This window comes from Colossoma macropomum, unplaced genomic scaffold (genome assembly GCF_904425465.1).
Source record: "Colossoma macropomum unplaced genomic scaffold, Colossoma_macropomum, whole genome shotgun sequence".
Taxonomy (NCBI): domain Eukaryota; kingdom Metazoa; phylum Chordata; class Actinopteri; order Characiformes; family Serrasalmidae; genus Colossoma; species Colossoma macropomum.
In genome coordinates this window covers 14,303,655-14,322,520 of record NW_023494794.1, presented here as the reverse complement: position 1 = coordinate 14,322,520, position 18,866 = coordinate 14,303,655, and the positions used below count along the sequence as shown (strand labels likewise).

The window sequence follows — 18,866 nt, the reverse complement described above, 5'->3', positions numbered from 1 at the left end:
GGTTCAAGATAAGAGAACAGTACTAACGTGTTCCAGAAAGCAGGGTCCGATCTCGCTGAGATGAGGTTCCTCGGTGTTGAACTGTTTCTCCAGATCTCTGACGAATCCCAGCTGGAATCTGTAAATATCCTCGATATTCCCAAATATCACTTTCAGCTGATCGTCGTTAAACAAGTCTCTTCTCTTTTTGCACTGCTTCAGATAACCCTACACACACACACACACACACACACACACACACACACACACACACTTTCAAATGCATGTCAATCATTTTATTTTCTACACATATTTTCCATATATTTTTTAATAAAAGCTTAAATGTTGCACACTGACAAAGTATAAACAATAAAACTTAATACATAATAAACCTATTGATACGTTATCATAACGTCATACTAGATATTAATTTCATTTTTGTTATTATTTTATTATAACATCAATTTTATTAGAATTTCATTCACAATATTTTTTCAATGTAGATTTTATTTTATCACACATTCATTTTGGATATTCATTTATTGGAATTTAATTTACAACATTGTCTTTATTATTTACTTCAATCACGTTATTAATTTATTAGTACTTCATTCTGGATATTAATCTATTAGAACTTTAAATTGCATATTCATTTTGCTTCATTCACAATTTTATTTTGACTTCAACCTGGATATTAATTTAATTAGTACTTCTTTAATTAGAGCTATTTATAATATTTTTATTATAACTTATTACTTATTAATTTTTTCATTGTAATTTCTCAATTGAGATTAATTTTTAGTACTTTATTCTCAATATTAATTTATTAGAACTTTAAACTGGATATTAATTGTTAGAGCTTCATTCACAATTTTATTTTATTTTATTACAACTTCGTGTTATTACTTTTTTATCATTTATTATAATTTCTCAATCAAGATATTACATTTATTAGCACGTTTATTCTCGACACTAAATATTAGAACTTTAAACTGGATATTCATTTTGTTAGAGCTTCATTCACAAATGTATTTTTATTATAACATTTTATTAGTTATTAACTTTTTATTCATAATTTCTGAATCAAGATTTTCATTTATTAGTACTTTACTCTGGATATCAATTTATTAGAACTTTAAACTGGATATTAATTTTTGTTAAAGTTTTATTTACAATTTTATTTTCTTATAACTTTAATCTGGATATAATATAATTAAGATCCAGAGCTCCTTCTGGATCTTAATTTATTTGTAACAAAAATTTACAATTTTATTTTTTATTTTAACTTTTTATTAGTTATTAACTTCTCAACCATGATATTAATTTATTTGTATTATTACTTTATTCTGGACATTAATTTTTTCACTCTGGATCTTATTTGAATGGAACTAATTTAACAGTATTATTTTTATTATAATTTTATTAGTTATTAACTTTTTATTATTTATTTTAATTTCTCTACTGAGATATTAATTTATTAGTATTTTATTCTGGGTATTAATTTCATTAAAACTTCAGTATGAATGTTTTGTCATAGCACTCTGATATTCATTTTATTAGATCATCTTTCCAGATGTTAATTTTGTTACAGCTTCATTCTTGATGTTTTATTTCTGATGGAACGCTGATTAAACTATGTTGTCCACTCCTAAACTCTGGTTACCTCACAGATGTCCTTCAGGTGTTTGATGTAGTGTCTCTCTGTGCTCATTATTTCATTGATGACGTTCGCCCTCATCTGGTCTCTGTTCTGAGCGGGCTGGCCGAGGCAGAGGCAGTCCGTGCTGGGGTTTGGACTGGCCTCGGCGTGACCATTCTGCACCTCGCTACTGCCCTCTGCTGGCTCCACCGCTACACTGTCCTCCTGATTCGCCCACAGCTGGAACACAAACACAAGCTTTTTTGAGTTTAAAAAAGAGAAAATGACCCGATCACCGATTTACGTTCAAGTCATGTGGCAAAAAACACATGAGAACACTAAATAAATCAAATAAAAGCACCACCTAGTGCCTGAAGTGGTACTGCACTTTACCACAAGGGCAGCATTTGGCTTAATTCACAGTTTAAACAGTGCTAAAAAGAGATGTAAAGCGATAAACTCTCAAAAACTCTCAAAAATTAAGGTTGTGCATAAACTTTGCTTTATTAATTGTGATTTATGCAAGTTCCTCCATTTGCACACAAAAGCTACTTGGCATTAATTTTGGTGTGGTTCTGCCAAGTAGGAGGGTGGAGCCATTACTCATCATCTCAAAACAGTGGCCCGACACATTAGCATCACCCAACTAGCAGCAAATGAAAGCTGAACATCTTCGCTTTAAAAAAAAGACACTTTTAATATTGGATAATATTTCCTAAAATTACTGTATTCATGGCTACATCCATGTTGTGCACTTGTGCCAACCTGACCCCATGTGGTGTGATGGTGTGTACAACAAAAACACTTGACAAAACACAGGACGGCACATCTCAGCATCAAGCACATTAATGAAGAGATAAACAGCAACCGAGCCCCGTTCAAAAACACAATCAGAGCAGCTTTATTTGTATTATTTTAGTATTTATACAAATAATACTGAATAAACACACAAATATAAGCAACACTACATCTCCTAAAACAAGATCATGGAAGACTATTAAAAAAACACCACTATGTAAATGCTATATTTCACCTATGGGATTTTAGTGTTGTGTTAGCGTCAAGCTAACCATTTCACATGTACATTTTTTGAGCGTCTAGATTAAACACAGACATTTGAAGATTGTAAAAGACATCGTGTGTTTGGCCTTACCTGTTAGATTAACTACATACTTAGAAAAGATGGTTCTTTAAGGGATCTTTAGTAATGAAAATGGTTCTATATAGGACTTTTTTTTTAAATGGGCTCTATATAGCACAAAAAGGGTTCTTCTATTGTCCCAAGCTTGACATTGTAACTATGTATGTGGTGGACCATTTTCAAAAAAGTTCGATATAGAACCATATACAACTCCATCAACTCCGTCAATCTGAAGAAAGCACTATGCAAAGTGTTCATGGTTCTACATCAATGAAACGTGGTGGCTAATCCCACATGAGGACCAAACCAGCCATCCCCGCATTAGAAACCCAGAGAGCTATGGGAAAAGCCACCAACCAGGGAGGGGGATGTGCTTGAGTGCAAAGCAGTAGAGACTCGAGAACGCAGAAAAAAAAGAGGAACGCGAAGGTGCACCGAGGGAGACTCAAACTTAGAACCTCACGACGCAGGGGTGAGTGAGTTACTGCTAAGCTACCACCGAGGAGAGCCTGAAAGGGTTGATACACAAAAGGGTGAAGGCGGACAAAGGAAATGCCAGAGCAGGGTCTTCAAACACTTCAAATACATACGCTAAAAGATAACTGGAGAAAACAGCACTCGAGACTCGAGAGAGGAACTAATACCAGAGTTACTGGCTTAGCCAGAGAGACGTGCACATGGCAGCATGAAACCAAGACTGAGCAGTGCGCTGTGGAAGAGCTCTCCTTAAGCAGAGCATCCACAGCTGCACCCATTCAGCCCTAATCAGCTCATCCTGGTTCTCTGACTCCTCCTAGTGGTTGGAGGTGGCCTAACAGAGGGCCGTGATGTTACAATAGAACTATTTTCTTTACTAAAGAACCCTTGAAAAACTCTCTTTTTTAAGAGTGTATGAGAACTGACTGTACACTTACTGTGTAATACCTCCCAGACCTTCACATGCACGTCATTATAAAACAATGTTATACAACAGATCTCTAAGTAGTCAATGTTTCAGCTCATCAGTGTATGTTAAATGTCTTTTACAAGTTTCAAATGTCCATGTTTAGTCTAGAACACCCAAAAAAATGTTCTTGTGGTTTGCTTGGCACTAACATACTACTATCAATCAATAAATCTTTATTTAAACTCGACCTTAATGGAGAGCTACTGTACTGCTTATGAATATGCCATGAATGTGTCATGTACATGTAGTTCTTGTAAAGCATTACCCACAGCTCGTGTGAACACCTGATAAAATGTTTAGTTGCTTTTCTCATGGAAAGTGAGTGAACACATCCCGTACAGAAAACACACTGAAATTTCACATTTTTCTGCAGATTTTTGTGCAAAATTTCTATTTTTTCTGATTTTCTTTTAATTGGAAAACATATCATATCAAATACGCCATTACTTTTACACAGGCCACATATTGTGTCTTGTTTTTTCCCCAAAATGTGTTAAACTCTGTAAATAAACATTAATTGTGCATTAAAACATGCAGAACTATGTTCTCTTACAGCAGCTCAGCCAGCAGATTACAGAAGCTGAACTATCCGCATTATGAAATATATTCTTCTCTGTGCAAAGACGTTCATAACAAACCACGTCCTGATAAACGTGACAGGCAGCATTGAGGCAGAAGATCCCAAAGCAGGGAAAACTGAGAAACTGCAGTGTTTCAGGAGAAAAATAGAGGATGAGTCAAACCAAGCGAGTTAAAAAAAAAAGAAGAAAGAAAGAAAACAATTCTCCCTCATTCCTCCACTACGCTCCGATATTCCCACCGGCGCAATTCTGCTTCGTTTCCAAAAAGAAAAAAGCAATAAACAGCGCAGGATGAGAGGCGATAAATAAACAGCAGATTTAAACACCAATACTCACACTGAATTCCACACACTCAGCACTGTCGACCCCCGATACCCCCCTCACCAGTCGTCCGGATAAAGACGGAAAATAGACACATTCATCTTCCTGCATGTGTGCGAGTTCATGTTTCTGCTGTTCAGCTGTTTCTGTCTGTCTTTGTTTCATTTTACTATTGTTATTTTTTTTTACTGCATTTTTGAACCTTTAAAGACGGTCTGCACTTCAGCTCCTCACTCATTACTGCACAACACTTCTACTACTTAACTATTCTGAGTAGTTATTTATTATTTATAGTAGATAATGAATGTTAACATAGTACATACAAAGTATATGTAGTAGATACTGATATCTAGTAGATACTGAATAATTTATAGTAGATACTAAGTATTATAAATAGATACTGAATACTTACTGTAGTTAGTGATTAATTTATAGTAGATACTGATTACTTTATAGTAGATACTGATTACTTTATGGCAGATACTGAATAGTTTATAGTAGATACTAAGTAATACAAAGTAGATACTGAATATTTATTGTAGTTACTGATTCATTTATAGGAGATACTGAAGAACTTATAGTAAATGCTAAATATTGATCATAGATATTTAAGAATATATAGTAGATACTGAATAGTTTATAGTAGATACTGAATAATTTATAATAAATACTGAATAATTTATAGAAGTTACTGAATAGTTATAGTAGATGATGAATATTTACAGTAGACACCGAAGAACATAGTAAATATTGAATATTTAGAGTACATTTTGAATAATTCATAGCAGTTACTGATTTACAGTCATTACTGATTCATTTGTATTGTATCTTGTATTGAACACTGAATAATTAATAACAGATATTGCATTATTTGTAGTCAATCCTGAATAATTTATTGAGGATCCTGAATAATTCATAGTAGACTCTGCATTATATACAGTAGATACTGAATTACTCATAGTAGTTGCTGAATCATTTGTTGCAGTAATGATATTTATACAAAGCACAGAATAATTCATAATCAATACTGCATTATTTATAGTAAATTGAATAATTAATAGTAGACACTGCATTATTGCAGATGCTGAATATTTTAATCACTGAATAATTTAAAATAGATATTACATTATGTACACTGAGCATTTCATAGTCATTACTGACTAAATAAATAAATTAGTGCGTAACACATTTATAGAAGTTACTAAATTATTAATGGAATATTTCAAATAAAAGTATATAATTCAAAGTAATAGTATTTACTCATTCCACTCATCACCAGTTGCTGAGTAACAACAATGGCCAATTAATACACGTTTTTGGCAGAAGAAACTTCCAACATTAAAAACGTTTATTTAAATGATTGTCCAGGGATTCGTTTCTTTACTTTTTTCTTAATTTTTGTAAATCTGCTCTGTAAAAGCCACAGAACACTGGAGGTGAAGTGTTACAACATGGCAGGAATGATCTACAGTGACCAAACCACAGCTGTGACCTTTTTCACCACCTTTCAATAGAACTGAAAGATTCATTTTTTTTATCAAAATCGCTATTTGAAAGAGTGCACTTTTTAAATCACAGGAGCTGCAATATTGATCATAGAATGCATCAACAAAGTTGTCTTAAGTTTTAAATGAGGAAATTTAACATAATGACACAGAGCTTGTGAGCTGGCTATTGGTAGATGTGTTGGACCAATCAGAAGCAACAAAAACACCCACGTTCTGTATATCATCACTGTCCGATCTCCATTTTTGTCTGTTTTTATTTTTCAACATCATTTTAACACACCAGCTGTTCTTTATGTTGTGTGAAAATTTCATGATGAATGGACCAATAGAAATGCTCTAAAAGCACTTGGAATAAAATCTCTTTACATTAGCCTGCATTAAAAGGTGAGAGAGTTTTTGGTCTCTCCTGTAAAATTACTATTTTGAAGAGACTTTTTTTTCTTTGGACAGTGACGATATGTGACATCACAACCACAAATACTTTGTAGTCTGATGCATTCAAGATTCATGCCAGAAAAAGTATACATTCTGGCCTTCTTGGCCAAAAATTCAGGCATGGAAATTAATTTAGAGAATTTTTTTATGCATTCAAATCGGTCAGAAAAATTCCAATTAGATATTTTCCCAAATTGTTCAGCTATAACCTCCAGTGTTATGGTGTACTTACTGAATAAGACTTAAGATTAATAACTAAATCAGTTAAATTTAATTGTCTAAATGTATTTAAATTACACTATATTGCCATAAAGAAATATTAAAGAAAATATTTTTTTTCCATTGTATTTCTTGTTGTTCATTGTTTTATATACACAACCTGTACTTGCATATATAGTGAATCACTTTGAGTTCCATTTTTATGGAGGTGCTCTATAAAGTGTTATATGCAGTACTGTGCAAAAGTCAGAGACCCCCTTCACTTCTCTAATTTCCAGTCAAACAGTTATTACGTACAAGTCCGTAGATGTTTCTGAGCAGGTTAGATACAAGATAATCCACTTGCACTGTGAAGGAAAAAGTCAAAGTGAAAACTTTCCAAAACTGGAGTTCTAAAAAATGAGTGGATGGTGCAAAGCAGAAAATGATCAACCAGCTTCTAAGACTGAACTTTGGAGGTGTGTCTGCAGATTCTTTGAGGAACTGAAAGTGAGTCTCCTGAAAAGAATGGAAGCTGGAATAAAGGGAAAGAGTGACTCACTGAACACTCAGACAGCTGAGATTAGATTTAGCTGTTGAGGATTCTGTGTCAAATTTCTGCTTTTTTTCCTGAATAAAACCAAAAATGAATAAACGTTTTGACTAGAAGCTCAATAAATGAAGCGTGAAAAAGAATAATATATTATTTCATAAATGACAACTTTTAAGGAGAAATGCTTTTAAACATATACATATTATATATATATATATATATATATATATATATATATATATATATATATTAAGCATTTCTCCTTAGTCACAAGTTGTCATAATATATTATTCTAATAATATATACATATACATATACATATATATATATATATATATATATATATATATATATATATATATATATGCTGTATTTTATTGAATGGACAAGTAGAAATGCTCCAAAATCACTTGGAAAAATAAATGGAATAAAAATAAATGCATTTTATCACTTAGAATAAAAAAACAAAATTAAAACATAATATAATAAATAATAAGAAAAAATAATATATATATATTTTTTTTACAAATGATCATTTGGAATAAAAAAATAAATGTTTTTTTTTACTGTCATTATTTGCAGTAAATGAGGCAGCAGTGACCTCAGATGCATCTCTAAAGATAATTTTAACCACAAAGAAAAACAAAAATGAAGTCATTTGTGTCGACTGAACGTCCATAATCTAAGAATAATGAGCGTGACTGCAGGCCTCTCTCTCTCTCTCTCGCTCACTCTCTCTCTCTCTCTCGCTCTCGCTCTCGCTCTCTCTCTGTCTCTCTCTCTAGGAACGCTTCTTCACTCCTAATCTCATTACACACTCGGATTATAATCTCTCCCTGTTTTTTTTTTTAAACCCGGTGCGTTACCGTGGCGATAGTGATGAAGAGCGGAGAGGAAGCTGTCCCTCCTCATCCTCGTCAAACACAAACCCGGCAGAGACGGTGAGTGTTTATCAGAGCGCTGTGTGTAAAAACGGTCCACTCTTTCTTTCTGTGACCTTCTTCACCCTCGTCTTCTCTTCCCCTCTCACTGTATCTGCATCCATCCTCCCTCTCTCTTATACACACACACACACACACACACACACACACACACACAATCTTCAAAAGGATGGTTCTATATGGAACTGATTTTATTCCAAGCGATTTTGGAGTATTTCTATTTGTTACTGAGCTCTGCTGAAGCCTGAGTAGACTGATAAACTCAGTGTTCAGCCACTAAGTATGTGGTTATATTGAAAATAATGGTTCTTCAAGGGTTCTTCAGTAAAGAAATGGTTCTATATGGAACCATGAACATTCAAAGAATCCTTTGCATGATTAAAGGGCTCTTCAGATTGACCGAGAATGTGCTATAGATGGTTCTATATAGAACCTTTTTGAAAAGAGTTCTATATAGCACCAAAATGGGTTCTTCTATTGTTATGACGTCAAGCTTTTAACTATAGAGGAACCATTTTTGGTGCTATATAGTACCCCTTTAAAAAGCTTTCATACAGAACCATATAAAACACATTCTCCATCAATCTGAAGAACATTTTCATGATGCACAGAACTCTTTACTTATGCCAAGGGTTCTTTGAGTGTTCAAGGTTTCAAATAGAACCATTTTCTTTACTGAAGAACTCTTGAAGAACCATCCATTTTAACATAAGCACATACTTAGTGACTGAACACTGTATTTATCAGTCTACTCAGGCTTTAGCAGAGCTCAGTAACACTGAGATTAATAACCAATCGCATTGATTTATCAGTCTACTCAGGCTTTAGCAGAGCTCAGTAACACTGAGATTAATAACTGATCATCACATTGATTTATCAGTCTACTCAGACTTTAGCAGAGCTCAGTAACACTGAGATTAATAACTGATCACATTGATTTATCAGTCTACTCAGACTTTAGCAGAGCTCAGTAACACTGAGATTAATAACTGATCACATTGATTTATCAGTCTACTCAGACTTTAGCAGAGCTCAGTAACACTGAGATTAATAACTGATCACATTGATTTATCAGTCTACTCAGGCTTTAGCAGAGCTCAGTAACACTGAGATTAATAACTGATCACATTGATTTATCAGTCTACTCAGGCTTTAGCAGAGCTCAGTAACACTGAGATTAATAACTGATCACATTGATTTATCAGTCTACTCAGGCTTTAGCAGAGCTCAGTAACACAGATTAATAACTGATCACATTGATTTATCAGTCTACTCAGGCTTTAGCAGAGCTCAGTAACACTGAGATTAATAACTGATCACACTGATTTATCAGTCTACTCAGGCTTTAGCAGAGCTCAGTAACACTGAGATTAATAACCGATCGCATTGATTTATCAGTCTACTCAGGCTTTAGCAGAGCTCAGTAACACTGAGATTAATAACCGATCGCATTGATTTATCAGTCTACTCAGGCTTTAGCAGAGCTCAGTAACACTGAGATTAATAACTGATCACATTGATTTATCAGTCTACTCAGGCTTTAGCAGAGCTCAGTAACACTGAGATTAATAACCGATCGCATTGATTTATCAGTCTACTCAGGCTTTAGCAGAGCTCAGTAACACTGAGATTAATAACTGATCACATTGATTTATCAGTCTACTCAGGCTTTAGCAGAGCTCAGTAACGCTGAGATTAATAACTGATCACATTGATTTATCAGTCTACTCAGGCTTTAGCAGAGCTCAGTAACACTGAGATCAATAACTAATCACACTGATTTGTTTCTATTTCTCCCTCTATTTCACCCTTTTTGTCTCTCTTCTGTCTATCTTCTCTTTGTCTCCTCTCCCCTCTGTTGTCCTGTCTTTTCTTCTGTCTCTTTTCTTTTTCTCATGCTCCCTCTGTCTCTTACTTTGTCTCTGTTGTCGCTCTCTACGTCTTCTATCTCTTTTTCTATCCCCCATCTCTCTCTCTCTCTCGTTCCTTTCATCTCTTCCCTTCCTCTCTATCTCCTCTCTCTCGCATGCAGCATTCTCTCCCTTTTATCCCCCCCCATCCCTCCTCTCTCTCTCTGACTGTGCGGTGAGAGATCCCCTTTTTTCTTTTTTTCTGCCGTTCTTCTCTTTGGTTGTCTAATGTAAAGTGACATCTCATTTGGAGCTGGATGACTCACCTCGTGAGATCACACACACACACGCACGCAAGGCCCACTGACGTCAGCGGCTCAAACACACCTCACACTAACCTCATACAGCGAAACGAAAACGCAAAACCAACTTCAGCGCAGACCCTCAAATACGGACGACATTCAGCCAGATCAGCTCAAACTGCAGACAAAATCCAGAGCTCATATATTTACAGGCATTATATTCACATCTGTCTAAACCAAATACGTCAACAGAGACATTAATATGCTAAATATACACAGAATCATCATTTATAGGGCGCTTTCTATTGAGAGGTGTGTCCCCCAAACCCTAACCCAGGGGTCAGCAACATGCAGCTCCGGAGCCGCATGCAGCTCTTTTACTGCCCTGTCGTGGCTCCACAGCTGAATCAGATTAGTAGGTAAAAATAAAATAATCCTCCTTTACAGTAAAATAAAGCTCTGCTGATCGTTCAACACAGTTTAACAGTAAATGGCCTTAAACTCTGGAGTTAATGTAGAACTGCTAATTCACCCTTTAACCCTGAAGATCAGCGCAGACTGCTGGTCACCATAGCAACACAGACAACAGTCTCACCTGGCTAGTAGCTACGAAACGGCAAAGAGAAAGATTTACGATGAACATCGATAATTCGGAGACGAATGGACTTATTTGCGTTTATAATCACTCCAGCTGGTTTCCTGATACGTTTAATCTGCAACGAGAAACTGAAACACTAAAAGTCACGAAGCTGAAGTCAGCTTCTCATTGGAATTCTCCCATTCCACCTTAAATGGTGCAGCAGTTACATTCTGGTGGAACGGGAAAATTCGAACAAGAAGCTGGTGAATGAGAAGCGACTTCAGCCTCGTAAAAAGTCCAACGTTGAGAGACATTTTACAAGAAACTGTTCTACTTTTGTGGAAAAGTTTCTTGTCGGAGATGCGAGAAAAGCAGCTGCAGCTGAGCTAAAGCTTAAAGCAGAGCGACGTAAGTCTGTGTTTTTGTTAATATTATATTTTTTACTCTTTACTAGCACATCAGCACATACTGAGACATATTTAAAGCCAAGATAGTAAAACTTTACTTCAAAAAAAAGGAATATAAAATGTGGCTCCCAAAGTGGTTTGATTTTTGGTGAAACTTGATAAAATGGCTCTTGTTAACATTTGGGTTGCGACTCCTGCACTAACCCCTAAATTTCAACATTAATTTAGCATCATTGTTTTTTTTAGCACTATTAGGTTAAATTTACTCACTCAATGTTGTAAAATTGAAGCTCTTGCGATTCGGAAATTCGTGCGATTCTTTCAAACTGCAATTTTGATATAAAAGCGATTGATCTTTCAGCCCGAGATGTGAGACAGGTGTCCCTCATTAAGTGAGTAAGTTTGGGAAAACTTCATTTTTAAAGTGAAGTTTTAAATAAATGATCATGACCTGTCATATTAAAGTGTGAGTCTCTCGTTCCTTTTCTCTCTCTCTCTCTCAGTGTGTAAAAGTGATCCATTCTTTCTATCTTTGACCTTCTTCACTCTTCTCCTCTCTTCCTTCTCAGAATCAGAATCACTTCATTTCGCCTGCTACACGTACGAGGAATCAGTCTTAGTGAGTCACACATGTATGACATTAACACACTGAACAGGCTGGACAAGCTCACAGTCCCATCCTGTCCTGCTCTGTCCTCGTCTTTCTCTCTCCCAGCCTCGGTTTTCTTGCTCCATGTGCTTTTGTTGTTGTTGTTCTGGTCGTCTCCTCCCTCGTCCTGCCTTCTTGTTATCTGTCTCACCTGTCTGCTGTCTGTAGCCCCGTCCTCTCATTAGTCCCAGGTGTTTCTGGTCTGTTCTCTTTATATCCCTGCTTGTGTGCTTTGTATTTGCTTGGCGTTTTAGTCTCTCAAGCCCTGTTTTGGTTCTTTCTCGTTTGTTTTCTAGTTTTTTCTTCTAAACGCTTCAGAAGCAGTATTTAGCCAGAAGAGCTCCGACACTAGACACTTAAATCGGGCCTGAAAACAGTCCTATTTGAGCAGCTTTCAGCTCAGTTTAAACACTGTTAGCTCTAATAGCCCTTCTGCTCTGTAACAGCACTTTATTATCCTAATTTAACTTCTAAGTTGATTTTTATTTTCATAATTTTCTCTTTTAAATCTACTGTTTTAATCGTTTTTAATTCTCCTACAGTTTTTAATTGACTATTTTCTCATTTGTACAGCACTTTGAAAGACAGCAGTGCATGAAAGGCGCTGTATAAATAAACTCGTCTCGCTTCTGTCTTTGGTTTTCTTTAGGTTACAGGATTTATTTCTGTCTTCGTTTTGTCACCTTTGTGGAGACCTTTTACATAAAAATCCAGGACTTGGACTTACATCCTGCGTCTCTCCCAACATTACACACACACACACACACACACACACACACACACACATACACACACACACAAGCTTTTAACTAAGAAAAATAAAAATAAAATGAATAGAATAAAGAATAATAATGATAAAGAGTCGTGGAGGAGCTAAAGAGAAGAGTGAATATCTGTAGATATGCAGATAAGAATATTTATACTATATAGTATAAAAACTATTATATACAGAATATTACAGAATGATATGAATATTTGGAGAAATGTAACATCTGTACAGCTTAAAACAAGCCTTATGTTACTGTATTACAGCAACTGTCCTGTAAGTTCTCTCCTTCTTCTTTCACTCTCTTTCTCTCTCTTGCTATTTCCTTCCCTTTTCACATCTTGCTCTCTCTTTCCTTTCTCTTTCTTGCTCTTTCTTTCCCTCTCTCTCCTTCCCTATTTCCTTCCTTCCCTTTCCACATCTCACTCTCTTTCTTGACCTTTACCTGTTTCATTTTCTCTCTCTTCTCTCTGTCACTCTCTCCTTCACCTTTCACTCTCTCTCACCATTTCCTTCCCTTTCCACACCTTGCTTTCTCTTTTCCTCTCTCTCTCTCTTTCTCTCACTCCCGTTCATGCCATTTCCCCTTCTTTCATTCTTTCTCTCTCTCTCTCTCTCTCCCCTTTTCTCACTCTTTCCCTTTCTTTCTTTTTCTCTCACTTTCTCCCCCTTGCCTTTTCTTGCACTCTTTTGCCCTTTCCCTCGTTCTTTCTCTCTTACTCTCTCCCTCCTTCACCTTCTCTCTCTTGCTCTTTCTCTCGCTCCCATTCAGGCCCTTTCCCTTTTCTTTCTTTCTCTTTTTCATTCTCTCACTCTCTCCCCCTCGCCTTTTCACTCTCTCGCTCTTTCCTTCCTTTTTCCACATCTTGCTCTCTCTTTTCCTTTTCCTCTCTCTCTCTTTCTTTCTGTCTCTCTCCTTTTCTCACTCTTTCCCTCTCTTTCTTTCTTTCTTACTCTCTCCATCCTTCCCCTTTCTCGCCCTCACGCTCTTTCCGTCCCTTTCTCCATCTCATATCATAAAAGCCAGAATAAACAAAGATTTAAGAAGTTCCAGTTTCATGAAGAGAAAGCAATAATAATAATAATAACAGTAAATCATAAAACAATAATAATCAGGTATTATTAAAGAACAGATGAACATAAACTCCCTCACTCTCTCTCTCTATGGCCCTTTCTGTGTGTGTTTTCACAGGGGAGTTTTGACCTGGGGGAATTCGGGGCCAACTGGTGTGACATAACACCCCTCTCCTTCTCTCTCCATTTACACACTCCTTTTTCCCCACATCCTCTCCCTCCATCTCTCCCCATTACTCTGTTAAAGCAAACAGTGTGACATAACCATCACAGCACCGCTCTATTCTCTCTCTCTCTCTCTCTCTCTCTCTCTCTCTCTCTCTCACGCACTTTATTTCTCTCTCTGCACTTTTTTCTTTCTCTCTATCTGCCTCTGTATCTCCTCACTCTTCCCCCTCTTATCTCTCTCTCTCTCCTCACGTGTGTCTCAGTAACAGCAGGTGATCTTAAAGCGATAGTTCGGCCTAAAAAAAAAAGTCACGTAGCCCCCCCCTCACCCACCATCGTGCCCCCCTCCACCACAAACGTAGTCAATCAGCTAAGTTTGGTATATAAATATAGTATAGTATATAAATACTATATACAGCATAGACTTTGCCCGAACACGATGATCTATTCAAACGTACAATGTGATAAATAACAAGATTTCTAAAATCACAGTGTCTGTGTGGCTTTAGAGAACATTCAGCTACAGCTCAGCCAGCCAATCAAAAGACTTCAGATGGAAAACGGGAAGTGGAGCTCCTTGGATGTGAGTCCTGCTGAAAGAGACAGATAAGGATCAAAACTATGAAATCTACTTTACCTACAGCTGTACAGAAGAGCTTTTCTAAACAATGCTAATGTAGCATATTAGCATCATGCATGCACTGAGTTCTTAATGATATCTGGTGCTTTAAGCTCTGCTAATGTACTTTGGTCCACGTTTATAGTTAAGAGACATACAGAGTCAGAAAGCACATAATCAAGACTATTAGATACTGAACAGCTTCACACAGTTTAAGGCGAGTGGGCATGCCTGTGCTGAAACCACGGTGTGAAACACAGGGGATCCTGGACCCCCAAATAAACCTCTGGGACCCTCTGAATGTCTCAATCAAAATTTTGGGGTAGGGGGGGGTCTCTGAAAAACTTATGTTATATTTGCCAACAGGGTAAAACAGAAGCTCAAATCCAAATTCAGTGACACTCACTGTTTATCTGCTTCACCCACAATCAGCTTCTGTCTTTGGTGTTCTTAACTAACTAGAGCTGCAGCCCTGCCCTGCCTCAGGGTGGCGCTGTAGCGGACTGGTTCACCCAGTTGGTCCTTCATAGCCTAGAAACTGTAACTCTGCCTGGATTCCTCTGAAAACCTTTACAATGAGCTGCAGCAGATCTGTAAATCTGAAAACTCGCCCAGTTTCCCAAGAGTTTGGAGTGAAGAGTGACTGTTCCTCATTTCCCACACTGAAGACAGAAGAGGAGACGAGGAAGATCTCAGTTAATGTGAGGAAGAGCGCAGAACCGCACTAGAACAGAGACTTTACAGAAGAATAGCTGATAAACCAGTCGGCACCACTATGGGGAGTGAGCCAGCTAACATGGAACCCCCCCCCCAAATACCAGGGGTTATTTTGAATGCTGTCTAAAACTATTAAAAAAAAAAACTTAAACCTAAGTAGTGTCAGACACCAAACATGTCTTGGATGATCGACTACATTTAGGGTCCAAGACCACCCTTTTATTTATTTAATTCCCAATCAGAACCAATCAAGTCCACTGTTAGCATCAGCAGAAACACTCTCAGCTGTGTGAGTCAGTGAGTCACTGTTTACCTTCATTCCAGCTTCCATTCTTTTCAGGAGACTCACTTTCAGTTCCTCAAAGAATCTGCAGACACACCTCCAAAGTTCAGTCTTAGAAGCTGGTTGAGCATTTTCTGAAGTAACCAAACACATTCAGTGGCTGAGGTCTGGACTCTGGGGTGGTCAGTCCATCGTTCAGCTTCTTTGTTTGATGTGTCCGTCTCCTTTTCTCAGTGAGGTTCTTCTTGATCAGCTACACATCCTTTCAGACCCACAGCGCTGAGTCGTCTTCTCACAGTGGAAGGATGGACAGAAACACCTGTGGATGTTTTCAGATCTGAAGCAGCTTGATTTTCTCCTCTCTCTCAGAGATGAAAGCTTTAAGTGCTGTTTATCTGATGGGGGCAGTTTTGGGGTCTACCAGGTCTTCCAGGTGGTTGTTAGGAGCCACATTTTCTCTGTAGCTTTTAATCAGTTTTCAAACTCCAGTTTTGTAAACTTCTGGTGTTTTTATCACTTTGACTTTCTCCTTTTTTATGCAAGGGGATCATCTTATATCGAATCTCCTCACAAACATCTCCTGAAAAATGAATATCTTCTATCTACTGGTTGTTTTGGCTGTACAGTGTCCAGTCAAACGATCGCTTTAATTCCATATATAGCTATAGAGCTGTATGTGGCCTGATAGCGGGTATTAAATATGAACGAAGCTGCGGCCGTGTTCTTTATATAGAGACGTGATTTGCTTTCCCACCACACCCACCACTCCCACTCACACACCTTGTCATGTCTGCACGCTCGTGTGCGAGTGTGTTGGATAGTGTCCACTCCATTAAAATAGATAAATATAGATATTTAGTGGGAAGAAAGTGAAACAGAATGGGGAAATGCTCTTAGGCAGGGGTCTGTGTGTGTGTGTGTGTGTGTCCACTGCTGAGACCAAGTTACATAAAAGTGCCATTAAAAAAGGCTCTTCTTCACAAAGCACTTCTCTTCCTGTGCTTTTCTTACTCGCTCGCTCAGTATTCTCTCTCTCTCTCACACACACACATACTCCCTCACTCCCCCTTTTTCATCCTGCTGTACCTCTGAAAGGGGTTGCATTCATGTTTCATTATCAAGAACCAAAAATATAAGCAGTTATGACTGGGCGATATGTCAGAAACATTGTTTATCACAATATAAAATGAAGTGCTGAATAACAATGTTTGATTTTTAAGTTCTCCACAGATTTTTGTGAAGAACGAAGCATATTTAACGTTTGCTTCGTGTCTTAATGTTCCTGGCCGCTCTTGGTGTGATATCTGTTTTTAGTCTTTCTCATTGTGTTTAATCCAGGGTGGGCAGACGTCCCCGTTTTTGTTGTCCTGTCCCAGGAAATGTGAATTAAAAATACACAAAGTCCTAAGAAAGACCTGCAGCAGAGCAGATGGGCAAATGTTTAGCATTGTGCTAGTTTTGGCCAGCAGAGGGGGCTGCTGCTATCTACTGACCACTTCTACCACTTTCTCGCCTAGTTTTACAGAACACTGCTGCCTAAAACTCCACAAACAGTGTCCAGTGAGTCCACAACATAACCACAAATGTCTTTTCAAGGCTCGAGGTGACACAGGTCTCTTCTGTAGCCACACGTCTCTATATGAATATGAACTATGGGCTGAATAGTTTGTGGTAGATGTATCTCTGCCTCATTCCTGCCCGAGCCGCTAGACTTAGTGACGTTTGAGGCCCTTTTTACTTAAAATCTTTTATAGGACTATTGTAATTTATTCCCATGCATGCTGATCATTTTCTTTGCATGTTCCATAGATTAGCACAGCTTCACGCACCACATGATTGTCACAATCTACAAAGTTACTTTGTTAGCACCCAGTTTTATCAGTTGGCCTTCGCAATAGTCTATTACAGTACAACAGTTATCATGGTCAAAATACAGTAAACAGAAACTCTCAGCAGTTCCCTCAGCACCGAACTCAGTATCAACTCAAGAAACTTCTTCATTTTTGGTAAACCTCTTGGTCACTCTTGGCACGATATCTATTCTTGGTTTTTAAAGCTGCATTTACTTGTATTGACAAATTCACCATCCAAAAGAAATCATTCCATAATTCCAAAAATGGTTTGCATTGTAATAAAAATGTACCAACAGATATAAACAAATAAAACCTTTCCTGCATCTACACTGAAGTTCTAAATCTCACAAATGTAAATGGAATCTGAAGTTCTAAAATTTACTGATTCAAAATAAATGTAGATTCTGGAATCTTTAGTTCAAATGAATTTTGAGTTGTAGAATTTAGAGAAACAAATGAAACCTAGAGTTCTAGAAACTGCAGGCCCAAAACAGACCTAGACTTCTAGAAGTTACAGTTCAGAAAAATCTGGAGTTCGAGAATTTACAGAGTGAAAGTGATTCTGGAGATCTTGAAGTTATATAAGCAAAAAACTAATTGATTTGTGATTCCAGAATTTACAGAAACAAAATATATGGAAATATATATATATATACTATACTGGGGTTCAAGAATTTGCAGAAGCAAATCCCGAGTTCATGAATTTGAAGTACTAAAATAAATCTGGAATTCTCGATTTTCCAGAGGAAATCAGAACTGCAACTCTAGAGTTCTAAGAGCCAAACTAATCTGGACTTTGAATTTACAGAACTATAATTGATCTGTATTTATAGAATTTAAAGAAATAAAGAATGTGGAGTTCTCGATTTTACAGAGGAAATCAGAACCGCAGTTCTAAAACTGACAGCCTAAACAAATCAGAGCTCTAGAATTCCACATCAACTAACTCCCGGAAGAAAATCCAGTAAAGCTGAGCGAGGATTTGTTTTCATTTGGCTTGGAAAGAGAAGCTTCTTTCGCACAGTGTCAGCATTGAGCGAGTTTGGGAACAGATTTACATGCTGATCTGGAACCAGCACAATTAAGCCTTGGGCAGAAAAGACTTTAAGATTGACACTCGGCTCACTAATCCTGCTCCCGCCTGGATAGCCGGTCAGCTAGAGAGTGAAAGATTGGCAGTTTGGAAGGGTGAAAGGTTCAGTTGAGTTCAGTTCATCCTAATTTGCTCCACATCCTAACATTTAATTAGACCACAATACCTTCCTTAGCGATCCAAGCCGGAGAGTATTTTATGCGGGAATCAACAGCATCTATTTCTAAGTCCTTCCCTCTACTTTACACTTACTTACTGGAAGA

The 18,866-nt window shown here is 37.1% G+C and overlaps 1 protein-coding gene across 1 annotated transcript in view; it reads right to left on the bottom strand.

The window, feature by feature from the left end:
- Window positions 1-18,866, bottom strand: part of arhgef9a (Cdc42 guanine nucleotide exchange factor (GEF) 9a) — a 62,560-nt gene that overhangs the window by 10,178 nt on the left and 33,516 nt on the right. Inside the window, exons 4-5 of the mRNA XM_036580329.1 lie at window positions 1,643-1,858; window positions 28-207 (exon numbers count right to left, since the gene is read on the bottom strand). Of these exons, the coding sequence (XP_036436222.1) occupies window positions 28-207; window positions 1,643-1,858 (396 nt within the window). The remainder of the gene's footprint in view (window positions 1-27; window positions 208-1,642; window positions 1,859-18,866) is intronic.